The sequence below is a fragment of the Euprymna scolopes genome, chromosome 3, assembly GCF_053919585.1.
Source record: "Euprymna scolopes isolate OS-2025 chromosome 3, ASM5391958v1, whole genome shotgun sequence".
NCBI classification, from domain to species: domain Eukaryota; kingdom Metazoa; phylum Mollusca; class Cephalopoda; order Sepiida; family Sepiolidae; genus Euprymna; species Euprymna scolopes.
In genome coordinates this window covers 196,518,756-196,544,271 of record NC_136484.1, presented here as the reverse complement: position 1 = coordinate 196,544,271, position 25,516 = coordinate 196,518,756, and the positions used below count along the sequence as shown (strand labels likewise).

The 25,516-nt window shown below is 35.0% G+C and overlaps 1 protein-coding gene across 1 annotated transcript in view; it reads left to right on the top strand.

Annotated features, from left to right (window-relative positions):
* Positions 1 to 21,570, top strand: part of LOC145263208 (uncharacterized) — a 291,719-nt gene extending 270,149 nt beyond the window's left edge. Inside the window, exon 28 of the mRNA XM_080120287.1 lies at positions 21,114 to 21,570. Within this exon, the coding sequence (XP_079976413.1) occupies positions 21,114 to 21,326 (213 nt within the window). The 3' untranslated portion in view covers positions 21,327 to 21,570. The remainder of the gene's footprint in view (positions 1 to 21,113) is intronic.
* Positions 21,571 to 25,516: the final 3,946 nt, after the last annotated feature.

Here is a 25,516-nt window from a genome sequence, read left to right as displayed (position 1 = left end):
TTTTTGTTATGTACTTACATCTGTCAAAAAATTTGCACGTTAAGATTTTGTTCTGTCTGTATTATATTACCAATATAATCACTTGTGTATTTTACATTTTTAAACTAGATTAGCTCAACCAATAATGATACTTTGGGAATCAAATTAAAATTGAAACTTAATCCATAAAGATTATCCATTTCATAATTTTCCATATCCAAGATGAATAAGATCTGATTGGTTTGAATTTTAAAAATTTATTTAAAATTTCTTTAATTTTTTAGTCCTATTAGATCTTTCGTTAGCTATAGTTTATCTCCACATGCCACCCCCTTCCCTCAGTAGGTAACACAGTAGTTCTTTGTTGAACCCAAAAACAATCTAGAAGTCAAATATTTCTACCAAGATCAAACATGATTTTGCATCAGTTTTTGAATATGGAAATAGCTCCTGTCACTTTTAGCAAAAGATTGAAGAAAATTAAGTGTATACACTAGAATGCTGGAGGCAGCACCCCATCAAAAGAATCTCTATATGGACATCTTCAAATTTTAACTCTGATCCAAATTAGAAGAACCAAATTTGCTGAAAAGCTAAGGATGAGCTTGTTAGCAATGTTCTTTTGTAAATGTTAAAACAATGGTGCAGTAGGGATACCACATGGAACCAACTTCAGATAACTAGCAGAGGATTCACAATGCATGTATGAAAACCTTCCTTGTGTGATGGAGAATAAAGGATCAGTGATACTACTACTACTACTGATGACGATGATGATGATTTTTCTTTTTCGTTTATATTTCTATGTATTTAAAGTTAAGATCTGCAGACAATTATTTCTCAAGTTTTAAAAAAATTGATTGAATTTTCATATTCTTAAAAAAAAACAAATCCAAGAAACTGCAGGCAATTTTTGACAGTTTGCGTAAAATAAAACAAAAGGTACAAAAACTTTTACAAATTTGAAAAGACGTGTGTATGAAAAAAATCTTTTTTTTTCATTGAACTGCGCTTGTTTTTGTAAATTTTTATCTACACTTCATTAGTATTTTTTAAAATCCAAAATTTTTTTTTTTATTGAGTCACTGTTTACAAAGACCGAAAGGCCACTTGAGGATAAAGATTAATGAGAATAAAAAAGTGATACTGGACAAATTTGATTTTATAACAAGTATTTGTTGACATTGCATTTGAAGACAACTATGTTGTAGTCATTAGAGAAGCAGTCTCATGGAATTGTATATGGTTTTTGGAAAGAAATTCTGTTTGGTTTTAAGAACACAGGAAGAAAATACTGTGATCCTACTTTGACACTTGAAAATTTTATGAGAAGGGGGGGGGGGTATATTGTAGTTTAGAGCACCTGCCAGAAAAAAATTAATATAGTAAAGAAAGATTAGCAACATATCTTCGGTGAAGAGATGATAACATCTCCCCAGTAAGTTATAACGTCATTTTTGCAAACGTGTTTCGAATGACATCACCACAAATATGACAGCAGTCTTCCATCTTAGGATGTACCTGACTCGTATACAGATTATTCATAAATGACCTCCCTGATAACATTGTGTCTGAGATGGATATATTTGCTGATGATACAATGCTCTATAATAGGCACGAGAGAAAAATACATGTACGCATAACTAACACAATGGCTAAATCATTACAAAACAACCTCCAGTCAATAGTGGAATGAGGTCGTAAATGGATGGTAATGTTTAATGTTACTAAGACTAAGCTTTTTTCCATTAACTATGCCAAGAAACCTTTTCAACCACTGATAGTCATGACTAATAACAGCCTATTTATACTTGAGAATATCCTGTATTTCTATAAAGTCACCAGTCGCCCATGTATGGAATATTGTTGCCACATCTGGGCAAATGCATCTTCCACTAGCTTCCTTCCTCTTAGACTAGGTTAAAAAAAGAGTCTCAAATCTAATAGGTTCTGTACTATCAACCAAGCTCAAGCCTCTGTCCCATCGCTGCAATATTTTATCCTCATTTTACGAGTACGTTAATAGAGTGTACTATGATGAGCTCATCACACTTGTACACACTTGATAAACTCGTCTAGCAGCAAAATCTTTCACTATAGATGTCCCTAGGTACCAAAAGCTTTCTATTCTAATAACTTCTTTCCTTAAACTGTTGGACTTTGGAATTCCCTCCCTGCTCTCTGCTTCCCGGATTGTACTGAAATGCTGAAGTTTAAATGTAATGTGAACAGACATTTTGCCCATCTTACATAGTCCAAAATAGTAGCCGCTTACGTGCAATGGCAATATGCCTTGTTTGTGGTGAACAAGAGTAAAAAAAGAATTGAAACAACAGATTTGATGTAAGGCTTCCATTTTAAGTCTGGTATGAAAGTTTGTCATAGAAGTTTATGAAGGCAGGAGGCTTCATGAAGGTGCGAATTATGGTGAGAAGAGATAAGTTTCGTGTTAAAAATAACAACCATTTTTTTTCCGTTGCATCACATGCTCCACATTGATTTTCTCATCCTGGATATCAGAATGTGTTGTATTTCTATAATTTTACGTTTGTTTTTTTTTCCTTTTTTTTGCTGTTGTCATCAAAACAAAATGATTATCAATTGATAAGACGTGATTGGATAAACACTTGATTAACGCTTATCAGTGACATTTCAAATGATTCCGCCTTTCGGACACATTTCTTACTTGTGCAGAGTTTATATTGGCTGATGCATCACATGTTCATGTGAAATACTGAAGTCGTCGACACTGGCCGCTTGTCACTTTTCGGGCCACAGTTACAATGCTTTAGTGGCCATGGTTATATGAATACATGGTTATATGAATACATGGTTATATGAATACATGGTTATATGAATACTAGCAGGATACCTGCCGTTGCTTGATAATGAATAAGGAAAATGACTTTTGTTGCTCATGACACCATAATTTTGTTTTCGTTTTGCGGCGACGAATATTTGCCAAAAGAAACTGAAAATTTGAAAAACTCTGAAGTTGTGTCTCATGCATGTGTTTGCAATTTTATTTTTTACATTTTCACCCCCAAACAAGGCACATTGCCATTTTGATGTAGGGGGCTACTATCAGGGACATAAGCTACAGGGATACTATGTGGGGATTTGGGCAGCAAGATGTCGGTTCACGTTGCACTTGAACTTCTGCATGTCAATACAGTTGGGGGGGAGGGGCAGGAACCCGGAAGGGAATTCCAAAGTCTAGCGTTTCTGGGGAAGAAACTACTGGAATAGAAGGCTCTCTTACATCTAGGGATCTCAATTGTGAAGGGGTGGGATTTTAAGGAGGATTTTTTCTTCAAAGCTCCCTTGGAGGAACCACATAGAGTTTCAGCATATTGAGAGGCATTTAAAGAGTTGGAATCACCTTCATTGCCTTCCCCAGAAAATGTTATACATATGATTTAATTTCATCCGAATATATTTGAAGTTTTAACATAGGATTCTGTCTTCAAAGCTTCCTTACGTAGAGGCACTTAGAGATTCAGGGCCACTTTTATTCATTTTTACCACTTTTAGGTCTCATGTAGATTCTCTAACCTTTTTTTTGTAGGGGACACACAAAAGATATTAGCGTAATATAGCTTATACGTTTATATCTAAGTTAACTACTTGGAATAGTAATTACATATGTATAAATAACAAGATTCTCTTTTAGATAGCTCGATAGTGCGATACTAGAGCTATAAATATTTTTCTTAAAGATACCATATTAAAAGGAATAGATACTCAACTATTTATTTATTTTCAAAATGTTGGTCTTTTATTGGTAACACATTGCATACAATTGTTTTTCCCCCAGTGTTAGCATACAAGTATATAACACTTCATCAATTATAATTTTGCACAACTGGGCTTCATCAGCGCATAGAAAAAAAACAATTTTTCAAAAGTTTCACAGAAAAGATAGATTATTGAGTTGACTACTTATTGGGTATTAGTAGCTAATCTCCATGTCTAAAGCTTGTTGTCTACCATCTGAGGACCTAGTGGATGGGTGATAATCATTTCGCACCACAAAATATAAAAGATTCTAAGTAAAAAAATTGGTGAAAATAAATCCAGGTGCTGTACACAGTATCTACTACAGTTGTAGGAGTCTATTATACTTTCATTGTCTTTTTATTTTCCCTACAAGATCAAAGTTCACCCATGCATGGAGTATTGTTGCTACATCTGGGTTGGTGCATTTGCCACTAGTCTTTTGCTCCTAGTCATGATTCAAAAAAGAGTCGTCAACCTAATCGATCCTGAACTATCAAATAAACTCCAACCTCTGCCCCATCACTGAAACGTGGCATTCTTGTGTCAAGTATTTCAATGGCAAGTGCTCTGACGACCTTCAAACACTAGTACTCCTTTGACGACAATACTCTTAACAAACCCAACAAGCACAAAATCTCACCTCTACACTGTAGAGATCCCTAGATTCTGTAAAACTCCAATAGCTTTTTCCCTTGGACTGCTGCACTTTGGAATTCCCTCCCAGGCACCTGCTTCCTTGACTGTACTGTGCAGAAATTCAAATGTAATGTGAACAGACATCTTGCTGCCCAACTCCATTAATAGTATCCCTGCAAATCTGGTCCCAAATAGTAGCCCCTCATGACTAAATGGCCCTGTGCCTTATTTGGGGTGAAACGATAATAAAAAAAAACTTTGAATGCAACTCAAAAAGTTTTCATCTTTCACTCATGAGATGCTGAAGCTTCGAGCAATTTCATTTTTCTTTCTCTTTTTACTCTTTTCTCCTTTGCTCCCCTGACCTAATTATGTTCTTAGTTTGGCGTTTAACAATCCACTTCCATCAGTATCAGCTTTGAACTCAGCTGCTAATTGCTGTGGGTGAACCGTTTTGATGCAGAATATGGTGAACTCATTTGGAAATGGCTCAACCCACCCCGTGTGAATGCTGTTAATTATAAGCATGTTGCTACTTCCGGTGTTTCTCCTAGTAACGATCTGATAAACTACCACTACCCCTCTTTTTATTTACTGATTTAAAAATATGTCATATGTATTTTATTTGCTTTAAAAAATCCATTTTAAGCTGATTACTAGTAACATGTTTATTTAGATTGATAATGAAATTATTTTAATTTTTATCTTTATTGTTTTATTTCTTTTAATAGTTTATTCTAAAAATTTTCGGAATTTTAATGTTTATGTATAAGGCTACGTCTATTTTTGTTTTGTTTTTTTGTTATTGTTTGTACAGATAATATTACTAGACATGCAATTATTTAGTCTGTGAGGCTAGAAATAAGTAAAAAATGACATAATGAAAATTGAGACTCATACAGGATACATATCGGGGCTTAATAAAAGGGATCATATTATATGCTCAGAAAAAAAAATTGTATGAAAAACTCATTTTCCAATCTTTGTTTTCTGATTTTGCAATCAATTTAACCATCATTTCTTTGCTGCATCAACATCCAAGGATGATCAATATTTTGTTTTTAATATTGGAAATTCATTTCAGACAGTGTATAGTATGTTGTGTAATAATTATATTGGTGCAGGGTAGCACTATTTTTTTCTTATAGATTTCTTATTTTTCTAATATTTATATAGATTTTGATGTTGAATTATTTCTAGAAAACAATGATCTGCCGAGTGCAGGTGTTAAATATGAATTTAGTACAGCCGACAGTTTGGACAAAATTTTTGTTTTCTCTGTTGACATCGTAAGTTGTTCCCTTCTACATCCGAGTAAGTTATATAGCAGTTGTGTCGAGAGTGTTAGGATATATAGCAATAAATGCTTGACCCTCATCTTCTTTTGCCCGTATTCAGCAAAATGACAACTCCAAGATCAGATGGATTTGCAACATGAAATCTGAGCAAACTGAACACATCAATTTAGAGGATTTGCTAAAAGCACTTGTTCAGCATGGAAGTGATTGTAAGGATGAATCGATCATGATTGTATGGTCACATGGAACGTTCATCCTCCTGGATAAACTGTTGAAGAAGCAAAGATGCCTTAAATTGCAGGAAGCTTGACTAATCAAGGAAAACTTGGAAGTAAGTGATTAAACGAGATTGCTTCGTGAAATTTGGAGACGTCTCACCTGCTGCATGATGAGACGTGAATAAACTTGTGTGATATCAAAAAAATGTCTGAGGAAAAGTGAATAGAAGAAGAAGAAGAAAGTCAATAAATGTTCCTGTCTTTAATTCTCTTTTAGCATTGGCTCACTTAACGACAACATCTGAGGAAGTGCCACTCAAACTTTTGAAAGATTGCAAAATCATCTTTGCAATCCAGTGGGAAACAATTTTTTTTTTTTTTTTTTTTTTACAGTTTCTTTCCTAACTATAATTACTATAATACCCTCAATAAAATAAATACCCCAATTCTAGTTGTTATCTCCAGCACACTTTCTACAGCGCTACATTAGCATTTAATGCATCAATTTATTGATTTAATTATCCCTTTCTCTAACATATATTGGAAATTAATTAGTGAATCCCAGTAATATAGTTTTAAGTACATATTTTCAAAGATTTACAATACATTAAGGTGAAATGATGTTTTCATAAGAATTAATTAAGTCCCTAACTAAATAAAATAAAATTAAAAAAAAAAAAATACTATAAATTTTTTAGAAAAGACCATCGAAATGTAAAGATTAAAGGTGACCTTAGATGATTTTTAAAATATTTTAAAATTCTTTGAGAAACCCTTTGAAAATTATTTAGATTTAAATACACTCTTTATATATCAAAACTTAAATCAATAAATAAATTAATAAGTTTAAGAAAAGAAACGAAATAAGTAAATAATAAAAATTATGAATTATAATAAATAATAAAATAATATTTAAAAATATAAAAATAATAAGAAACAAATACTTATATAAATTAATAATAACTTAAAACACAATTTATATGTGTACATATGCCTGTGTGCGTGTGTTTGTGCAAGTATATCTGTATGTGTTTGTATACATATGTATTCGTGTGAGTGTCTATATCTTTTTGTTTTTATTATTTTTATTTTTTAATTTTCTTCCTTTGAAACCAGCTGCCAACATTGCCCTGCTTTTTATTGAAACCAACCGAGAGCTCTTTTTAGTATTCTCATTGTTCCCTTAAGTGCAATTGTTTGAATCTCTTTTGCACTTGGTTCACCAGGAATATTGGTTAGGTAGGACTTCAGGTTCTTCTTCATAATCCCTGTGGTACCTTTAATAACTGGTATGATTGATATCTCTTTAGATTTCAGTTGCTATTCTATAATAACTGGTCTATGTGTGTGTATGTGTGTCTGCATTTGTATGTGTGTGTATCTATAGAAACTAAATAAAAGCTAGCATAATAACTATTCAATAATCTTAATATTTTAACTTATTAAGATATAAATTAAATGAATATTGAATTTGATATAACTGAAAAAAGTCAATGGTAATTTTAAATTAAGAGATATAATAAAGAAATAAAAAATCGAACGACAAATGTCAGGTTTCATAAACAGACCTTTTGACCCAATTCAGTTAACCAGGTTAGATCTCGATTTATAAAATCATTAATTTTGTTCTCTGACATCTTCGTTCATCACATGTCAACTATTCTCACTCCTCCATTTCTATCTCTTAAGGAGTTCATAGCCCCCCTACATATATTTATGTTATATTTTCCCTCCTATATTCTTCCCCAAAAACATCTTTTTACCTCCCCTTCTTCAAATAAAATTTGATTTTTGTAATTAATTTTAAATCCATAAGATCTTTAACATCACTTCATGCCAATTATGGCAAAGTATATCTCCTCTAAAAATTAAAAATGGTTTTGAACCATTTTTAATTTTTGAATTTTTCTTGCCTATTATGATCAAAACGGTCTGCATATCATAGCAAGATATGATTGTATTTACATAAAGAATAATAAAATATATATATATATATATATAATTTGCTCTCCTTGATTGACCACTATCAACGACCTTTGTTTAAATTCGGTTATTCTTCATTTTTGGATATCTCTCTATCTGGAATATATATTAGGTTGGTGTCAAACTAATGTCGTTTTTGACGTTCAACTTCAAAAGATCATAACTCTTTTCATAATAAACTTTATTGATCAAAATAAGAACCATTAGAATAAACACATTTTTGTCAACGAGAAACAAGTTTATTTATCCCATTAGCATAGAAATCCAGAGTTCTGGAAACGATGAAGTCATTGAAGGCCGATTCTGCATCATCTCGATTTTTGAAGCATTTTTCGCGCAGGAAGTTATTGAGATGCTTGAAAAAGTGATAATCAGTGGGCGAGAGGTCTGGTGAATATGGCAGGTGAGGCAGAGTCTCATAGCCCAATACATTCATCTTCTGCAGGGTCAGCTGAGCAACATGTAGGTGAGCATTGTCATCGAGGAGAATTGGTCCCATCATATTGACCAATCTCGGACGCATACGTTGGAGATTCGGTGCATTTGGTCAATTTGTCAGCAGTACTTGTAATTGTTTCTCCTGGATTCAAGAAGCTGTAATGGATGAGACCAGTCACAGACCGCCAATCAGTCACTATAACCCTTCTTTGATGGAATTTCAGCTTCGAGAAGTGTTGTGGAGCTTCTCCGGCATCCAACTACTGTGTAGAATGTCACCGGTTGTGGTAGAGTATCGACTTCTCACCACACATCACAATCCGTTTGAGAAATGGGTTGTTTTTGTTGCGGAGAAGGAGCGTAGAAAACACCTCAAAATGACAAATTTTTTTTGTTATTGTTCAATTCATGCAACACCCTTTTATCCCACTTTTTTGACTTCCCTATTTGCTTTAAATGGCAAACGATTGTTGAGTGGTCGACCTTGAGTTCAACAGTAACTTCTCGTGTAGTTTGATGAGGATCAGCTTATAATGTTTGTTACCAACTGCAGTCGGCTATCTTTATCTTTGAGGCTCTCATCACCATTGCGAAATTTCTTGAACCACCATTGTGCCACACGTTCATTAGTGGTTCCTGGGCCAAACACATCAATGATATCACAAGCCGTCTCGACAGCTTTTCAGCCTAGTTTGAAGTGGAACAAGAAAATCATATGGATTTGAATTTTGTCAATGCTGTTGAAAAGTCTGTAAAAAAAATGAATGAAGATATTGAGAACCGTAACGAATTATACAATTCGATAGAACCAAAAAACGTGCTTCAAAATGATATTTAACATGGCTATATATATATCAATCAATGAATTTAGAAATCATATATAAAAGTAACATATGTGAGAAAACGATATTGTTTTTGCACCAACCTAGTGTGTGTGTGTGTGTGTGTGTGTGTGTGTGTGTGTGTGTGTGTGTGTGTATATATTATATATGAATTCTGTACCTCTAAACATTTATTTAAGTTGAGTTGGAACAATTACATCGAGGGCATTGCCAGGGCCGCTGCAAGGAAGGTGGGCTCTCTCTACCGTGCTAGAAAACTTTTAACACCTGAAAGTATCCTGTACCTCTATAAGGCCACTATTCGCCCATCTATGGAGTATTGCTGTCATATTTGGGCCGGTGTATCGGCTACTAGTCTCTCGCTCCTTGACAGGGTTCAAAAGAGAGTCGCAAATCTGATAGGCCCTAAACTGGCATCTAAACTTCAGCCTCTGTCCCATCGTCGAAACGTTGCATCCCTCTGCCTGTTCTACAAGTATTATAATGGTGAATGCTCTGAAGAACTGCAAGCACTTGTGCCCCCACGACGTGAACACCCTCGACAGACCCAACAAGCTGCAAAATCCCACCCCCACACTGTAGAGATCCCTAGATGTAAAAGATCTTTCTACTCCAGTAGTTTCTTCCCCAGAACTGCTAGACTTTGGAATTCCATTCCAGGTCACTGCTTCCCCAACTGTACTGATGTGCATAAGTTCAAATGCAACGTGAACCAACATCTCGCTGCCCTAATCCCTACATAGTACCCCAGTAGATGTTTCCCCTGATAGTAGCCCCCTACACCAAAGTGGCAATGTGCCTTGTTTGGGGTGAAAATGTAATAAAAAAAATTAAAAAAAATATATATATATATATAAATCTGTCTATCTCCATATTTTCAAACCCTATCTCTGCCAAAACTAAAAGTCGCAGTGCAATGCCAGGGGCCTGAATGATTGGACTTTTTACGGATTGTTCTTTGATGGGTCCTTAGCAGGTTATAATATTAAGGGATCAAAAAGGGGTCAAAATTGAAAAAATCATCATACGTTCATCTTTATTTCTAATTTTTAATCAGTTCATATGCATGTCACGTTGGTACAGTTCTAACGTCACCAGCTTTGAATGCTACAGTTTTGATTTTGGCTCCAATTCTCATGACACTCAAATACTTTTTTTACTTTTGACATCACGATTCTATAATAAGATAGACAAAATCTGGACAAATTAAAATATCATATTTAAGCATATTTTACAACCATGCAAAGCTGGGTGCCCCCCTCCCCACACTAGTATATGTTTATGTATGTATACATAGATATATATATATATATATATATATATATATATCAGAATTAGAAAACCTGACAGTCAGCAGCATTTTATATTCCTACTAGTCGGGAGGGGGGGACAGACTTTGCGCAGTCGTAAAATACTCTTAAATATGATATTTTACTTTGTCCAGATTTCGTACATATTATTAAAGAGTTATGATTTCAAAAGTAAAAAAAAATGTATTTGGGTGCCATCATCTAGAATCGAAACCGACAGAAAAATTGTAGCATTCAAAGTTGGTGACGTTACCACTGTACCAACGTGACACACATATGAACTGATTAAAAATAAACTAAGATGAATTTACAAAATGTATAACAACTTTTTTAATTTTGACTTCTTAAAAACTATTTTAACCACCTAAAGATCCATAAAGAATTCAATCATTTGAGACCCATAGCGACTTTTAGTTTCGGAAGAGATAGTTTGAAAATATGGAGACAGACAGACAGACGTAGTGATGTTTATAAATTAGATAAGAAATAACAAGAAATTCTTGGATTTTAAGATTTCATAGTATTTTGATCAAAAAATCTGTTTTCGTAATCTGAAGAGTTGGATTTTTTTTTTAATTTATAAAAGTCTTTTGTGTCCTTAATGAAAATCACCGAAACAGAAAAAAAGCTTTTGCAACCGTAGCGAATAAAAAATCTTAGATATTTCATTTTTGTGTTGCTGAATAGTTTTTCATACAGTAATTCATTCTTCAAAGTAGCTTGAGGAAAAGAGGACATATCTCTCTTGATGAGACAAACACTTTCCCCAATTAGTTCTATATTTAGGATTTTGCCCTCCTCCACAATATCTGCATCATATCTTTTCCATTGATGCTTGAATTTATAAAAACATCAGAAAAAAGAAACAAACAATTTTTTTCAATTGATGTTTTCGTCTGTTGACATTTTTATAACAAATGAAATTATTTTTTATTTCACAGAAAGAGAAAATTCGCCATTGTATGTATATGTAAGTCAAATGAGAAAATTGTTTCAAATAAAATCTTTTAAATGATGTTTATTTTTATTCAGCTTAAACTATTAAACCGATCATTATTAATTTTGAAATGTAAAATGTGGGTTATATTGGTCCCCAGAGTTATCGGAGTGGAACCTATGTTTTCAGCGGCGTCTGTCCGTGCGTCTGTTAGTCCGGATGATTGCCAAATAACCATCCAATAATTTTTCCTGAAATTTTGCCCAAATTGTATTTGATTAAATAGATGTGCACAGTAAAAAAAAATGTTTTTGTGAAAATTCCCGTTGCGTCTCCAGGGGTTCAAAAGAGGTAAAAAATGCCCCCAAATGGCCAAAAATGACACGTTTTGCCCCATAGCATTTGATCCATCCATTAAATGGATCTCATTGTTCTTAATATAAATCTAGTATGGGTGACCCTGGCAAAATTCTGGTTCATGTCCCCAGGGACTTTCAGTGCTAAAAACACCCCTTTTTGTGGCTCTTTTTTCATATTTCTCAACAAAAACTTGATATGTCTGACTATATAGAGGTTTTTCACGGTATTCAACTCAAATATACATGTGTTAAGGCCTGAAACTTTTTTTTTTTTTTTTTTTTATTCAATTTTCACCCCAAACAAGGCACAGTGCCACTTTGAAGCAGGGGGCTACTATTAGGGAATTAATTAGCGGGGTCATTATGAAGGGAGAAGAGTAGAAAGATGTTTGTTAACATTACACTTGAACTTCTGCATATCATTGCAGTTGGGAAAGCAGAATCCCGGAAGGGAGTTCCAAAGACCCGCAGTTCTGGGGAAGAAACTATTGGAGTAAAAGGCTTTCTTGCACCTAGGGATCTCCACTGTAAAGGGATGAGACTTAGTAGCTTGTCGGGTTTGTCGGGGGTAGTTACGTCGGGGAGGTACAAGTGTTTGCAGTTCGTCAGAGCATTCACCATTAAAGTATTTGTAGAACAGGCAGAGGGATGCAACATCTCGTCGATGGGACAGAGGTTGAAGCCCAGATGACAGTTCAGGACCTATCAGGTTTGCGACTCTTTTTTGAACCCTGTCCAGGAGCGAGAGACAAGCAGCAGATGCACCAGCCCAGATGTGACAACAGTACTCCATACATGGGCGAATGGTTGCCTTATAGAGGTATAGGATACTGGCAGGCGTAAGTAGTTTTCTAGCACGGTAGAGGGAGCCAACCTTCCTTGCAGCAGCCTTGGCAATGCTCTCAATGTATCTATTCCAGTTCATATTCCCTGTAAACGTTAGGCCGAGGAGTTTAAAAGAAGTACTTTCAGGCAATGTGTTCTTGGCCATTGCTATTGGTGGTAGAGAAGGTTTCTTGTAGTTATTGAAGGAAACAAGCTTAGTCTTAGCAGCATTGAATGAGACCAACCATTTTTGTCCCCATTCCACTACGGATTGGAGGTCATCCTCTAGTGTTTCTGCCATTTTCTTGGATATGTGTTCATTTGTTTTCCCCTCATATCTGTTATAGAGAGTGGTGTCATCGGCAAATATACCCATCTCCGAAACAATATTATCAGGGAGGTCGTTTATGAATATCAGGAACAATAGAGGTCCAAGGATAGACCCCTGAGGCACTCCCGCATTTATGTCATATTGTTTGGATGTACGTCCGTCGAGGACAACTTTGATTTTTCTATTACTTAAGAAGGATTTAATTACGTTATGAATTCTTCCAGTGATTCCATATGATCTAATTTTCCTTAGAAGACCATCGTGCCATACCCTGTCAAAAGCCTTAGATATATCAAGGGCCACCGCTCTACCCTCCCCTGTTTTATCCAATGAACGGTATATACGTTCAGAAACTACAGTTAAGATATCTGCTGTTGAACGGGCTTGCCTGAATCCATATTGTTTGTCAGTCAAGAGTTTAGCAGCTGTTAGGTGCTGGACTAGGGCTTTATTAACTAAGGACTCAAATATTTTGGCGAAAAGCGGGAGGAGGCTAATGGGGCGATAATTTAGTGGGTCAGTTCTTTCACCAGAATTCTTGAAGACTGGTACCACAGAGGCGGTTTTCCAGCAATCGGGAAAACAAGATTCGTTAAGGCATTTATTGTAAAGTTTGGACAGAACTGGAGCAACCTCGGCAGAGCATTTTTTTAATAGCACAGCCGGGATGAGATCTGGTCCACATGCTTTAGAGGTGTCTAGGTTTTTTATAATAGCATGTACCTGAGAAGGGGTGATTTTCAAGTCGTCAAGTGTGGCGTCTGTTCGCAGAGGAAAATCAGGGAGTGAGTGGTGTACCGAGTTCAGTGTGGAGTTTGAGGCAAACCGACTGGCAAGCAGATTAGCCTTGTCAGTTGCCGTGCAAGCAACCTCATGATTGTTTGTTAGTGGGGGAATAATTGACTGTCCATTATTAACTACGCTGTTGTAGATTTTCCAAAAATCCCGGGTTCCTAATTTCTGTGCTTCGATGCGCTTTCTGGTGGTTTCAGAGTAATCTGACTTAGCTGTGTCTATCACTCTCTTACAATTATTTCTAGCTTCTATAAACTTCTGTTTATTTGAGCTGGACTTATGTCGGTTGAATCTGCGGAACGCATGCTGCCTTTGACAAATGGCAGCTGCACAAGCAGAAGTAAACCATTGGGGGGAGTGGGGCTTGCTATAGTATTTCCGTGCGGGAACATGTGCTTCAATAGCAGTTTTGAACCATTCAGTTGTCTCATTTGCACACTGTTCCGCTGGAAGAGTAAAGATATTTTGCCATGGGGCATCTCTGATGAGCTCCCTGATGGCTTCCCAATCAGCCTTTTTGTAATACCTCGTTGTTTTGAGTAGTGGGTCTTCAGTTTTAGGGCGAGAATTTAGGCTGATTTCTACCATTATCACAGCGTGATCAGCATTCCCGAGTGGGCTATGGGCATTTGTTGTACAGTCATTGGGAACTGTTGTCAGAAAGAGATCTAGAAGTGAGGCATGTTGATCGTGCTGGTCTGGGAAACGTGTCGGAAATGTAACCATCTGAGATAGGGAATGAGATATAGAGAAGCTATATGTGGCGCTACCAGCTATGTCTGTGTGATTTGAGAATCCTAGCCAGTTACTGTGGTGGACATTGAAGTCACCAAATACATGTATTTGTGCGCTAGTATCGAGGGAGAGTGCTATATCTATGCTGTCTGAGACTTTGTTTATTAGGGTACAGTCTTGGTTTGAGGGAGAGCGGTAGAGAAAATATAAGTAGCTAATATTGTGTTGCATATTTAGTCTGAAGCACATAAAGGCCTGGCCCTCTGATTCTAGTTTTATTTCTCTAGTTAGGGGGAGGGTGTTTCGAATATAGACTCCAAGTCCATGCATATGTCTGTCCGAGTCCTTACGGTAGAGTGGGAGATAACCAGGCATGTTAAAGTGGTTAGAGGGTATGGAGGAGTGAAGGTTAGTTTCACTTAATGCTAAGATATCCGGGGTGTTTACAAGGAGAAATGACTCAACATCATCTAAGTTAGTTCTAAGCCCGCGGATATTAGTAAATGCAAGCCTCAAGGGAGGAGGCAGGTTGGTTTTCTTTGAGTTTGGTCCTGGTTTAAACGTAACTTTTGCTTGAGCTGTCATTTCATTTTATTTTATTTAAAAGTTTCAGTTAGGGTGGATGAGTGAGGGGGTGCTGGACAAGTAGTTGTGCAGAATACCAGACATGCAATACAAGTAGACCATCAGCTGTCCTCACCCACAGGATTGTGGCCTCGGGAAAGCCCACCGGGGATGAGTGCAGGGTCCCTTTCCATGCGCGACATGGCACTACAAACATCCCGATATTTTACAACTGTTGATGGAGCAGCCGCTCTAAGCGCTACCAAAGAGTTAGGGCTCCTGTACTATCAGTCGGAAACAGCAGCCAGGAACTGTCAATCCGGTACCCTCAATCCATTAGGCAAAGCCAGCCCAGTCCAACTGCACTGACATATATGGCACTGAAGCACCCCACTGTGTCCAGTTTAGGGGGATGGGATGTGGCAGGAGTGGGGAAAAGCGGCGTTCATTACCCTAGTCAGGAAACAAGGTCAACCACTGGGTGATTCAAGCGAGTCCCTGTGATAGTACCTCTACGCCTGGCCAATAGGCAAAGAAGGAGTATGAAAGCCGAGCGATAGACAGAGTCTATCTCCTCCTTAAGCAGTTTAGGTTTGCCAACCGGTGATTTGTTTGAGTCACCAGCTCTAGGAAGGTTGTCGTCCAGGACTGAAGAGGCCTCCCTCCCCTAGGTTTAGTTTCAGAGTTTTCCTTCTCCTAGACGGATGGCCTGGGAAGACCTACGGGTCCATCAGCTCCGAGGGGGTTCGCCCCGCGCCTGGGTCCTAATCCAGGTATTTCTGCGACCCCGCATGGGTAGTTAATATTTATTGGTTATTTAGGTTAATATCTCCTGGAAAATCGGGCATTTAGGTTAGCTTCTACAGAAGATTTTCACTCCTCAAGTGTGGTTTAAAAAGGGCATTATTATGCTGTCCATTTTCATTTATACTGAGAGAGGGCATACGTAAAAATTCATGCAGTGGAAGCAGTTAAATTTGCTACAGTATTGGATCGAGAGAGTCGAGTTGATGTATGGTTAGATATAGTTTTGTAAGTTTAGCAATGTATGGTTAGATATGGTTTAGTAGGTTTAGGAATGTATGGTTAGATATGGTTTAGTAGGTTTAGGAATTAGGATAAAGTGCTAGAGTATGATCTACTTTCTATTAGAAATTCTGATTTGGTGCCCAAACCGGACATTTAGTAAGACTGAAAGATTAGATATGTTCAGTATAGAGACAAGAGAACATTTGATATGGAGTACAGTTATACCTGATAGATATAGGTTATTGCATATTCTGTAAGTATAGTAAAAGTATAGATGGATGGATAAGTAGTATTGTATACGAATGCATGGAATTTTAGACAATTTGAGTAAGTTGCCTTTAGACTACAACTAAGGAGAATGACTTCGCCTTTCTCTTAATATCCGGAAGTTTTTATTTCAATGAGTACCGGTTTAGTTTGTGTAATAATTATTGCAATACTATCTCTTAATAAAGAGATATTAACGGTTACTGTTCATTATAGATTACTTTAAGTCAATGTATTGGACTAAGGCTAGTAAGTATTTACTTAGAAGCTTGGTTATGGGTTGGGAGTTATAATCGGGAGCATGCCTAGGAAATTTTAGGTGTTAATGGGTATCGATTTGCGAGTTTGTTAAGGTCAAGGGCGGAGAGCAAGGACCCATCTAAGTTACGTGAGACGGATTTGTTTAGTGTCAACTTAGGAAGTAGAGCAGATTTGATTTGTTAGTGATCAGGAGAAAGAGAATTTAAGTAAAAAATAATAAGGTTTGTCATGCAAAACAGACAAGGCAGTCATCTTGGAGGTAAAGTATCTATAGGAGGTACTTGCTTAGTATACAAGCAGCAGTATTTTGTAGTTTGGAGAGGAATTTTAGGTACAATAGTTTCATGACTTATTGCAAAAGTCCGTAGTCAAGGTGAGGGACGATGTACTTCTAATATTGAAACTGGGTTTTTCTAATTTTAAAAGTAGTTGACTAGAGTGTTATTTGGTGTTCTACTTTGCTTAGGGATAGAATAAAGATTTAAGGTAATATTCAGGGTGATATAAGCAGTTTCATGAGGATTGGATATATGATCACTGGATGTTGAACTGCTCAGGAGGATTCTTGTATCAATTAAGAAGGATGTCTTGGTGATATAAGATTTGAGAAATTAAGAGTCTGGGGATACAGAGAGCTTTGAGCCGATGAGGATTCAGTATAGGCGATTGTATATAGGTAACAAAGGTGGTTTAGTTTAGTACGCACGTATTGTACATATTAAGTATACTGCTTCAGTTCAATCCTCTAACGCAAAGGAAAATCCGTTTGCATTCCGGTTTGCAATTTTGTCAAGAGGGGAAATTTAAAAACAGCTTATCTAATTGTTGGTGATATCAGTTTATAGACAATAGTATAGACTGATAAATTGTTGTGTAAGGCATAAGAGCCCCTCATCTTCAGATGAGATGATGGATCACGAGCATAAGTTCGGAGCAGGGATCCGGAAAGGAAATGGACGTGTACAAGCAAGGGGGGGTCACTGATGTTTATAACTTTTTATTTTTTTTTCTTAAAAAAAAAAAAAAAAAAAAAAAAAAAATTTTTTTTTAATTTTTTTTTTCGATGGCTGATTATATTAAGTATCGTACTTAAATAAAGTTTTCATGTCCTCTAAATAACTTAGCATAATTTCTTTTTTTACCGAGTTTGTCTTTACTATAGCATTGACTTATTAATTAAGTGACATGGCATTGTAAGCGGCGAAATAGTCTATTTAAGTGAAGAAAAGTTATCGGTTACAATATGCCTGAAAATGGAAAGAATATTAGCTTTAAATTATATGCGAACAGTTAGGAATTTTTACTTAGCTTTGGTTTTTTTTTCTTGGATACTCGAGGCTAAAAAGCATGGTGGTCGTTTGTTTCACTTGGCCTCATACGGTCAAATGGCACTTGTGGTACCAAGATGCTATCTAATTAGGGAGACGGTGTGGGCTGATTTAGAGGGAGGGGGGTCACTTAGTGAAAAGTGTTCCAGTTGGCGGCGCGACATATTTCTTTACATGTGTATCGTTTTTAGGGGTATTAATGTTAACAATTGAATACGCGTTTCAAACAAATATGATGGAAATAAAATATTAATAGATATAACGTAAAAGTAATGGCATAAGTAACGTACAAGGTGAAAAGCGGAAAAAACTGAAAAGGAAATGTGCAGTTGAAAAGTACAGCTTTAGGAAATAATTTAAATAATAAACTTACGGTGCGTAAGGATTCGTTGAAATAAGTTTTAACCGTCGTGAAGGAAAACCAACAATAAATTGAGAATCATAGAGTTTTAGGTTTAATTCAATAAATCTAATTATTTATAGGTTTTTTTTTAATATATGCAATAATTGAACATGCAATAAGTCTAGATTTATAACACGGTGGAAATGATATTTAAATAAGGTTTTCATGTCCTCTAAATAACTTAGCATAATTTCTTTTTTTACCGAGTTTGTCTTTACTATAGCATTGACTTATTAATTAAGTGACATGGCATTGTAAGCGGCGAAATAGTCTATTTAAGTGAAGAAAAGTTATCGGTTACAATATGCCTGAAAATGGAAAGAATATTAGCTTTAAATTATATGCGAACAGTTAGGAATTTTTACTTAGCTTTGGTTTTTTTTTCTTGGATACTCGAGGCTAAAAAGCATGGTGGTCGTTTGTTTCACTTTTCACACTGGGATTCAGTGTCCCCAGGGGCTCAAAAGAGGCCAAAAATGACACTTTTTGCCCCATTAGATTTTCCTGAAACTTGGCCAAAATGTGAAGGCCATTGTTCTTAATATAAATTCAGTATGGGTGACCCTGGCAACATTCTGGTTCGCATCCCTCTGGGACTTTTAGGGTTAAAAAGAACATGCCTTTTTGGAGCTGTTTTTGTATATTACTCAAAAACTTGATATTTATGTCTATATAGTGGTTTTCCATGGTGCTGAATTCAAATATACATGTCTTAAGGTGTGAAACTGCACCGTTTGTCCATTTTCACTGAGATTAGGCATTCCCAGGAGCTCAAAAGGGATCACAAATGACCCAAAATCGCAAAAATGACACTTTTTACCCCATAACTTTTACCCCATCCGTTAGATTTTTCTGAAACTTGGTGAAAATGTGAAGGCAACGTTGGCTCTTCATACTTCTCACATTCGTCATTTCATCACTATATATGTCATCTCACATGCAGCACCAGAGGGGAACCACACACGAGCGACTTGTTTAATTTAATTTAGTTTTATGCAAAAGGGGAACTGAAAAGTGTTTGAAAATTCAGATACCTCTGATTTTTATGACATATCAACCATAGGTATTGGGTTATCAATTCATCTTCCACAAATTTCAGATTTAATCATAATCATTAGGCACCCATTAAGCAAGATTACCTGTATTTTATTTTCTTTTTAAGACCACTTAAAGCTTAAGCCTAAAATTTTAGACATTTTCAAGAATCAAAATCACTTAATGGATTTTTATCAAAATTAGAGTAAGGATTCTAGACATAAGGTTTAATAGCATTTTTTTCTTGATTTCAATCTTCGTATGTGTACATTGAAAACACACATTTGATGTTGAAAGGATTAAAGAAAGGAAGAGAAGATAAAATCAATCGTTTTTCATGAGATTCTTTTGCTTTATTGATTTTTGTTTTTGATTCGCATTTTGAATCAAATAATTTGTTCAATCTCTTGTAACCAATAATTATAATTTGATTTGTAATATTTATAATAATTATAATTAATTTGATTTGTAATATTTATATTTATAATAATTATGATTAATTTGATTTGTAATATTTATATTTATAATAATTATGATTAATTTGGTTTCCATGATATTTTATTTCTTTCAACATTTTTTGTACATGTTCTCTGCTCCTTTTTACATTTTAATGATTGTTTTTTTAGGGGGGGGGTTTCACTTTTAGCATTGATTTTTGTTTGGAAGATTATTCTTAAATTTGATGACAGTTGCAATAAACAGGATGGAACTATAAAACTGTCACCTTAAAGAAAACAACACTACAGCTTTTTTTTTTAAATTTTATTGAAAAAATCAATTCGCGTAACTTGATTATTCAATGTAGCCGCCTTCAGCCTCAATCACTGCCTCAATAGGAGTCCAGAACTGGGAGCATGGCTTTGGTGTTGTGGGAGGTCATGTTGGTGATATTCTTGAAATATGACCAAACAAATTAGTTCTACAGGTTCAGGTCGGTGAAGGAGGGGGCCAGAGTACAAAGTCGTAGCATTCCTTCTGAAGACAAACCTATGTCTCTTTGAACTTGTGGGCCGGTGCCAATTCCTGCTGCCACACCCACGGCCTGTCAGTGACCACTTGATTGCACCAGGGTATCACTACACTCTTCAGCACATCCAGGTACAATTTGGTGTTGACTTTCAAGCCGACTTTGAAGATGTGAGGTAGCATAATGTGGCCCTCACTTGAAAGCACACCAAAGACTATAACCATAGCTGGAAACTTTGTTGAGCTGTGCCTTCAAGTGTTAGGATTTGCATTTTGAGGGTGCTGGCAATGGTCCTGTTGTCATAATCTAGATCAGTAGAGAGTATGAGTTGTACTTGTTGAACATTGAACATCACTTTCACACATGATAGAAGGCTCTTATTGCTCTTGGGGTTTGTACACAACTGGCCAACTAGTAGATGGTCTGCTACAAAAAGAAAAGAAAACTGGTTTTCATCAAACAAAACTGGAATCATGTCATCTTTTATCATTCCACATCCTGTTAACTGCTTAATGCCAACCATGACAACAAGTTTTCTTATGAGAAGAAAAATAAAATTAATAAAAATTCATACTTTTTGTTTTTTCTATTTTTCATCCATTCTTAGAACACTTTGCTCTGAGGAAATATTGATATTGTCAGTGTAAGCCAAATATCTTATAAATATATTTGCTCTATTAATTACAGATTTTTCATTGAGCACTATCAGATTCGTTATATGATAAGTTTGAATTTATCTTTATACATACACACATAATATATCTTTCTTCCATTTCTTTTTTGTTGTTTTCAGACATCTTCCATGAATGATGTGTGTGGTGAAAGTCTAATGTCACAAGAGTGTGACGAAGCCCGACTCAAACAAAAGATGCTGCAAGAATCAAAACGCACAAAACTGTTGATGTATGGAAACAGCCCAAGTCTTTCTCCGTTGCCCATTCAACTTCCGTCAAACGTACGTCGAGCATTCAAACCTCCATCTGCAACAAAATCAGAAAACAACTGAAACAAAATCAGAAAACATCTGCAAAAAAATCAGAAAACAACTGAAAAATATCCAAACTGGAAAAAAAAATTCATTTTGTTTTTTGAAATTTAACATGGAGTCATTCAAAAAGATATGTTCAAATTAATTTTATCGTTATGTTTCTTTTGACATTTATTCTGTTTTGCTGTGCATTATAACCTGTATTTGTTATGAATATCTTTTGTTAATCACATAATAAATCCATTTGAGCTGTGATATAATCTGCAATCTGTTCAGGTGTTATCTTGTGTTCATCTCAATTCATTACAGACAATATTTCAAACTGACATCAATATCTTTAACCTGCTCTTTCTCCCTCTTTCTCTAACTTTCTCCTTCCTCTTTCTCTCTGATCATCAAGTTTTTGTTAAATTTATTTTGTTTTTGTTATTTGAAATAAAATAAAACTAAATAAAAAAAATGTAATAATTTTTTTTTATTTCCATCGAAATATGAAAACATTTTCTTCACAAAATCTTTTTTTCACAATGATTTTTTATCAATAGATTGATTTTTGACATTCAGGAAAGTCAAAGGTTAATCCCAGCATGACTGTGCTCATGTACTGGCAGATTCACTTGACATTGGCCAAATGTAGTATTTGAATATAATCTAAAAATATTTGGGTATCTATACTTTGCATTTATTAAAAAGGTGAAAGAGTTTCCCTTCCGGAGGTGAGTATGTCAGATGTTTGCTGTTTAGGCATTTTCAAAGCTAATAAATTTTGAAAACCTATAAAAAGGTGGAAACGTTTACAACCAACAATTATGACTGGGAAAACTCTTCCTGAAAATTTTCGTTAGTCATGCTCTTGTTTCTCATTTTCAGGCTCTTGCTACCATTACATATTTTTATTTTTTTTGGTTTAGATAATGAATATTTTATTGAGACAAATATCTGATATCTAGTTAGTAATAAGTAATTTAAATTCATAATAAATTAACTAAATATTAACAACAACCATTATGGTAACCAGTTTCTGCTGGAAGTATTTTGATGGCAATCCCAAGAATAAGAAAACAACTGCTTGCAAGTTACGTCGAATCATCATATGAAAGGCAAATCAGCAAAAACTTTTACAACAACAAATATTTGAAACCATTTTTGAAAAGTTCACTGAAAAGAAGCAAAAGTTGCAAATAAGAAAAGGAAACACAATGAATATTTAGGGGCAGACATTTCAGGAACAAGTGGCAGCAACTACAAGCCTCCAGTGAAACACCAAACTACTATAAAATCAATATTGGCCAAAATGAAAATTTTGGAGATTAATGATAACAGGTCACAACAGATTCATTATCTGGTAAAAGAAAAATTGTTGTTGATATTAAACCATATTCTGTAACATCCGATATTAGATTTAATGTTGTAAAACTTTGTTTAAATTACAGGATTCCATCAAAAACGTACTTCACTGCAAAATAATTTTCAATATTTTTACAAAAGTAAAGCAAGAATTCAACTGTTTCTTACTGGAATTAGTAACATTTCATGAAGTACAGACATCTGGACAGCTACAGCAGATAATGCTCCCTTTCTGAGTTCGATAGGTCATTGGTTTTCAAATAACTTTGAACAGTGCAGAGCGGTGCTTAGAGTGGTTCCATTTTCTGGTGCACATACATGGGTGCAATAAGTGAAGAATTGCACAATGTTTGGGATGAGTAAATCTTCAATAAACTGTCTTGCGGGATTCAGGAACAAATATAGTTACTAATGTCAGAGAATGTAATTTAAAATAACTATCATACATTGTAACTCAGGCTGTGAAGACAACCATTACATCAAACAAACATACAGTTTCTCACTTTAATCGTTTTCTATTAGCAAATTTATTAAATAATTTAACTGAAATACAGGATCAGTTTAATTTGGAAAAACAAACTCATTCAAGATGTGGTTACATGGTGGAATTTAACATATTATATGCTGAAAATAAATTAAGAACAACGAAAAGCTCTTGTAATGTATGCTGTTGATAAGATTCCTACCTTAACAACTTACCAATGGGGACTTGTATTAAAATTAAATTGATGTTGAACGTTTACATTTTATTATTATTACATTTTCTTGAGGATACTATTTAAGAAGTACATGGTGTAAAGAGCTGACATTTGGATATAGCATTCTACAATATATATTGATTAGGCATGCAAAATTCTAGATCTTTTAATAGTTTTTTTGATATATGATTTTGAAATATGTATATGTTTATCACATTTGGTACTTTATTTCCACCACCCAACTTGAACGTATCAACATTTTTATCGACTTATAATGAAGTAAATTGCAGCTGGAATTGTTTAAAGAAATAGGCATAATAATCATTATGTATAGAATTTCATAAAATGTTCAGATTTACTGTCAGTTTTATTTGATGATACTTGAAAAATTGTCTGTCAGTGCAATTTTTTCTATTATAAATGATGCAATGTTCACTTTTCACACCTCAAAAATGAAGGCCGAAATTGAATTAGAAATAATTGTACATCATATATATATATATATATATATATATATATATAGTCATCCACATACAGTACTGTTTTGCTGTGTCACAGCTCATCAGTGCGGCTACACAGGCAACTGCGTCAAGCCAGGATCGTTGGTTTAAATAATTACAAATTTAAATATATATATATATATATATATATATATATATATATATATACACACACACATAAATATAGTAGAACCGCAAGATACAGTATTGAAAATTAGTAAAAAAAAAAAAAATACAGTACAATATATAATACACATGTCTATAATCAAATAACATTATAAATAACACCGTAAGGTGCGGCAAATACCGTAACCAGGGTCTAGAAAAACATTGTATTCCACATTGTAACCTGAAAAAACCCATATCCTAGGGCCACTGTATCTGGGGGTTCCTCTGTATAATACAAAGTTGCCATCATAATTTTGAATTATTTAAACCATCATCATCGTCCATCTTATATGCAAACATTGGATGTTGGAAAAGTTTGAAATTGAATTCTAAACTAATCTATTTTTGACCAAGTCTTTATTCTTTTTTTTTTTTCTCTCAAATACATTTCTTTCATTTTCTCTGATGTTTTCTTTGATTATCCCCTTAGAATTGAAACTACTTGAATTGGTAACCATGTTTAATTTCAGAAGAGTTTCCAATAGATAGCTATTCTGTACAGGTCCTGGAGATGAAGAATTTTCAGTGGGTAGCTGTTCTGTACAGGTCCTGGACTTTATGATTTTGCAGGCAAAGACTAAACGATTCTTTTTGTGTTGACACGAAAATATGATGTGCTGGAATGCTAAAAGATTCAACATTTTTATGGAGCAATTCTGATTTTTGATTGGTTGCTAGCAGAAGGTGACTCAGTTTGATTCATTAGTTTCTATTAGTAGAATCTGTTAACTTTCAGTGATTATACCGTTTAATATATATAAAAAATATTGCAACATCAACTGTTCAATATCTACTAACTGAAAAACTCTCATCCACTTTTTAAAAGTGGCCATACCATAGGAGTCTCCTGTTCTGAACATATCTCCTCACTCTGTTTAGATTTAATCTTCTGAGGTCATCAGAACTAAGCTTGTCTTTAATTCTCATTTTACACATCCACTATATCATGCTCATATTTCTCACCATGCAATGCATGTCCTCAACCCTCACTAGCCTAGTTTCACTTCCATACATCATTGCACTGCATAAACATGCTTAATGTATCTTTCCCTTGACCGGCAATGGTAATTGCTCTGCTAGTTAGTTGAACTTATTTCACCTACTCTTGCAATCACACTAGCATCTGTTTCGTCCTGTGTTCTTATGGAATAACCAACCTAAAACATAATGAAAATTAATTTATCCATGGTTAAAGTAGGCGTAAACATTTTCATTGACACCGTGTATATGTGGATAAAGTGAATAACAAGAAACAAGGGATAGCTTGTTAAGTTGAATGAATAGAGAAAAAGCGATCGTGAGTTCTTAAATATGTGTCTCGGTTTATTCATGCTTCAGCCAACATCAACGAAAGTATGACTACACATGAACAGACTTCCTTTATTGGACGAGATCATTCGTCTGTAGTCACACGTTCAGTTAATGCACTTGATGCTGACTTAAACAGAGCTGAAAGGGAAAAGCTAATGAAATATCAAGGTTTTATATACAAAAT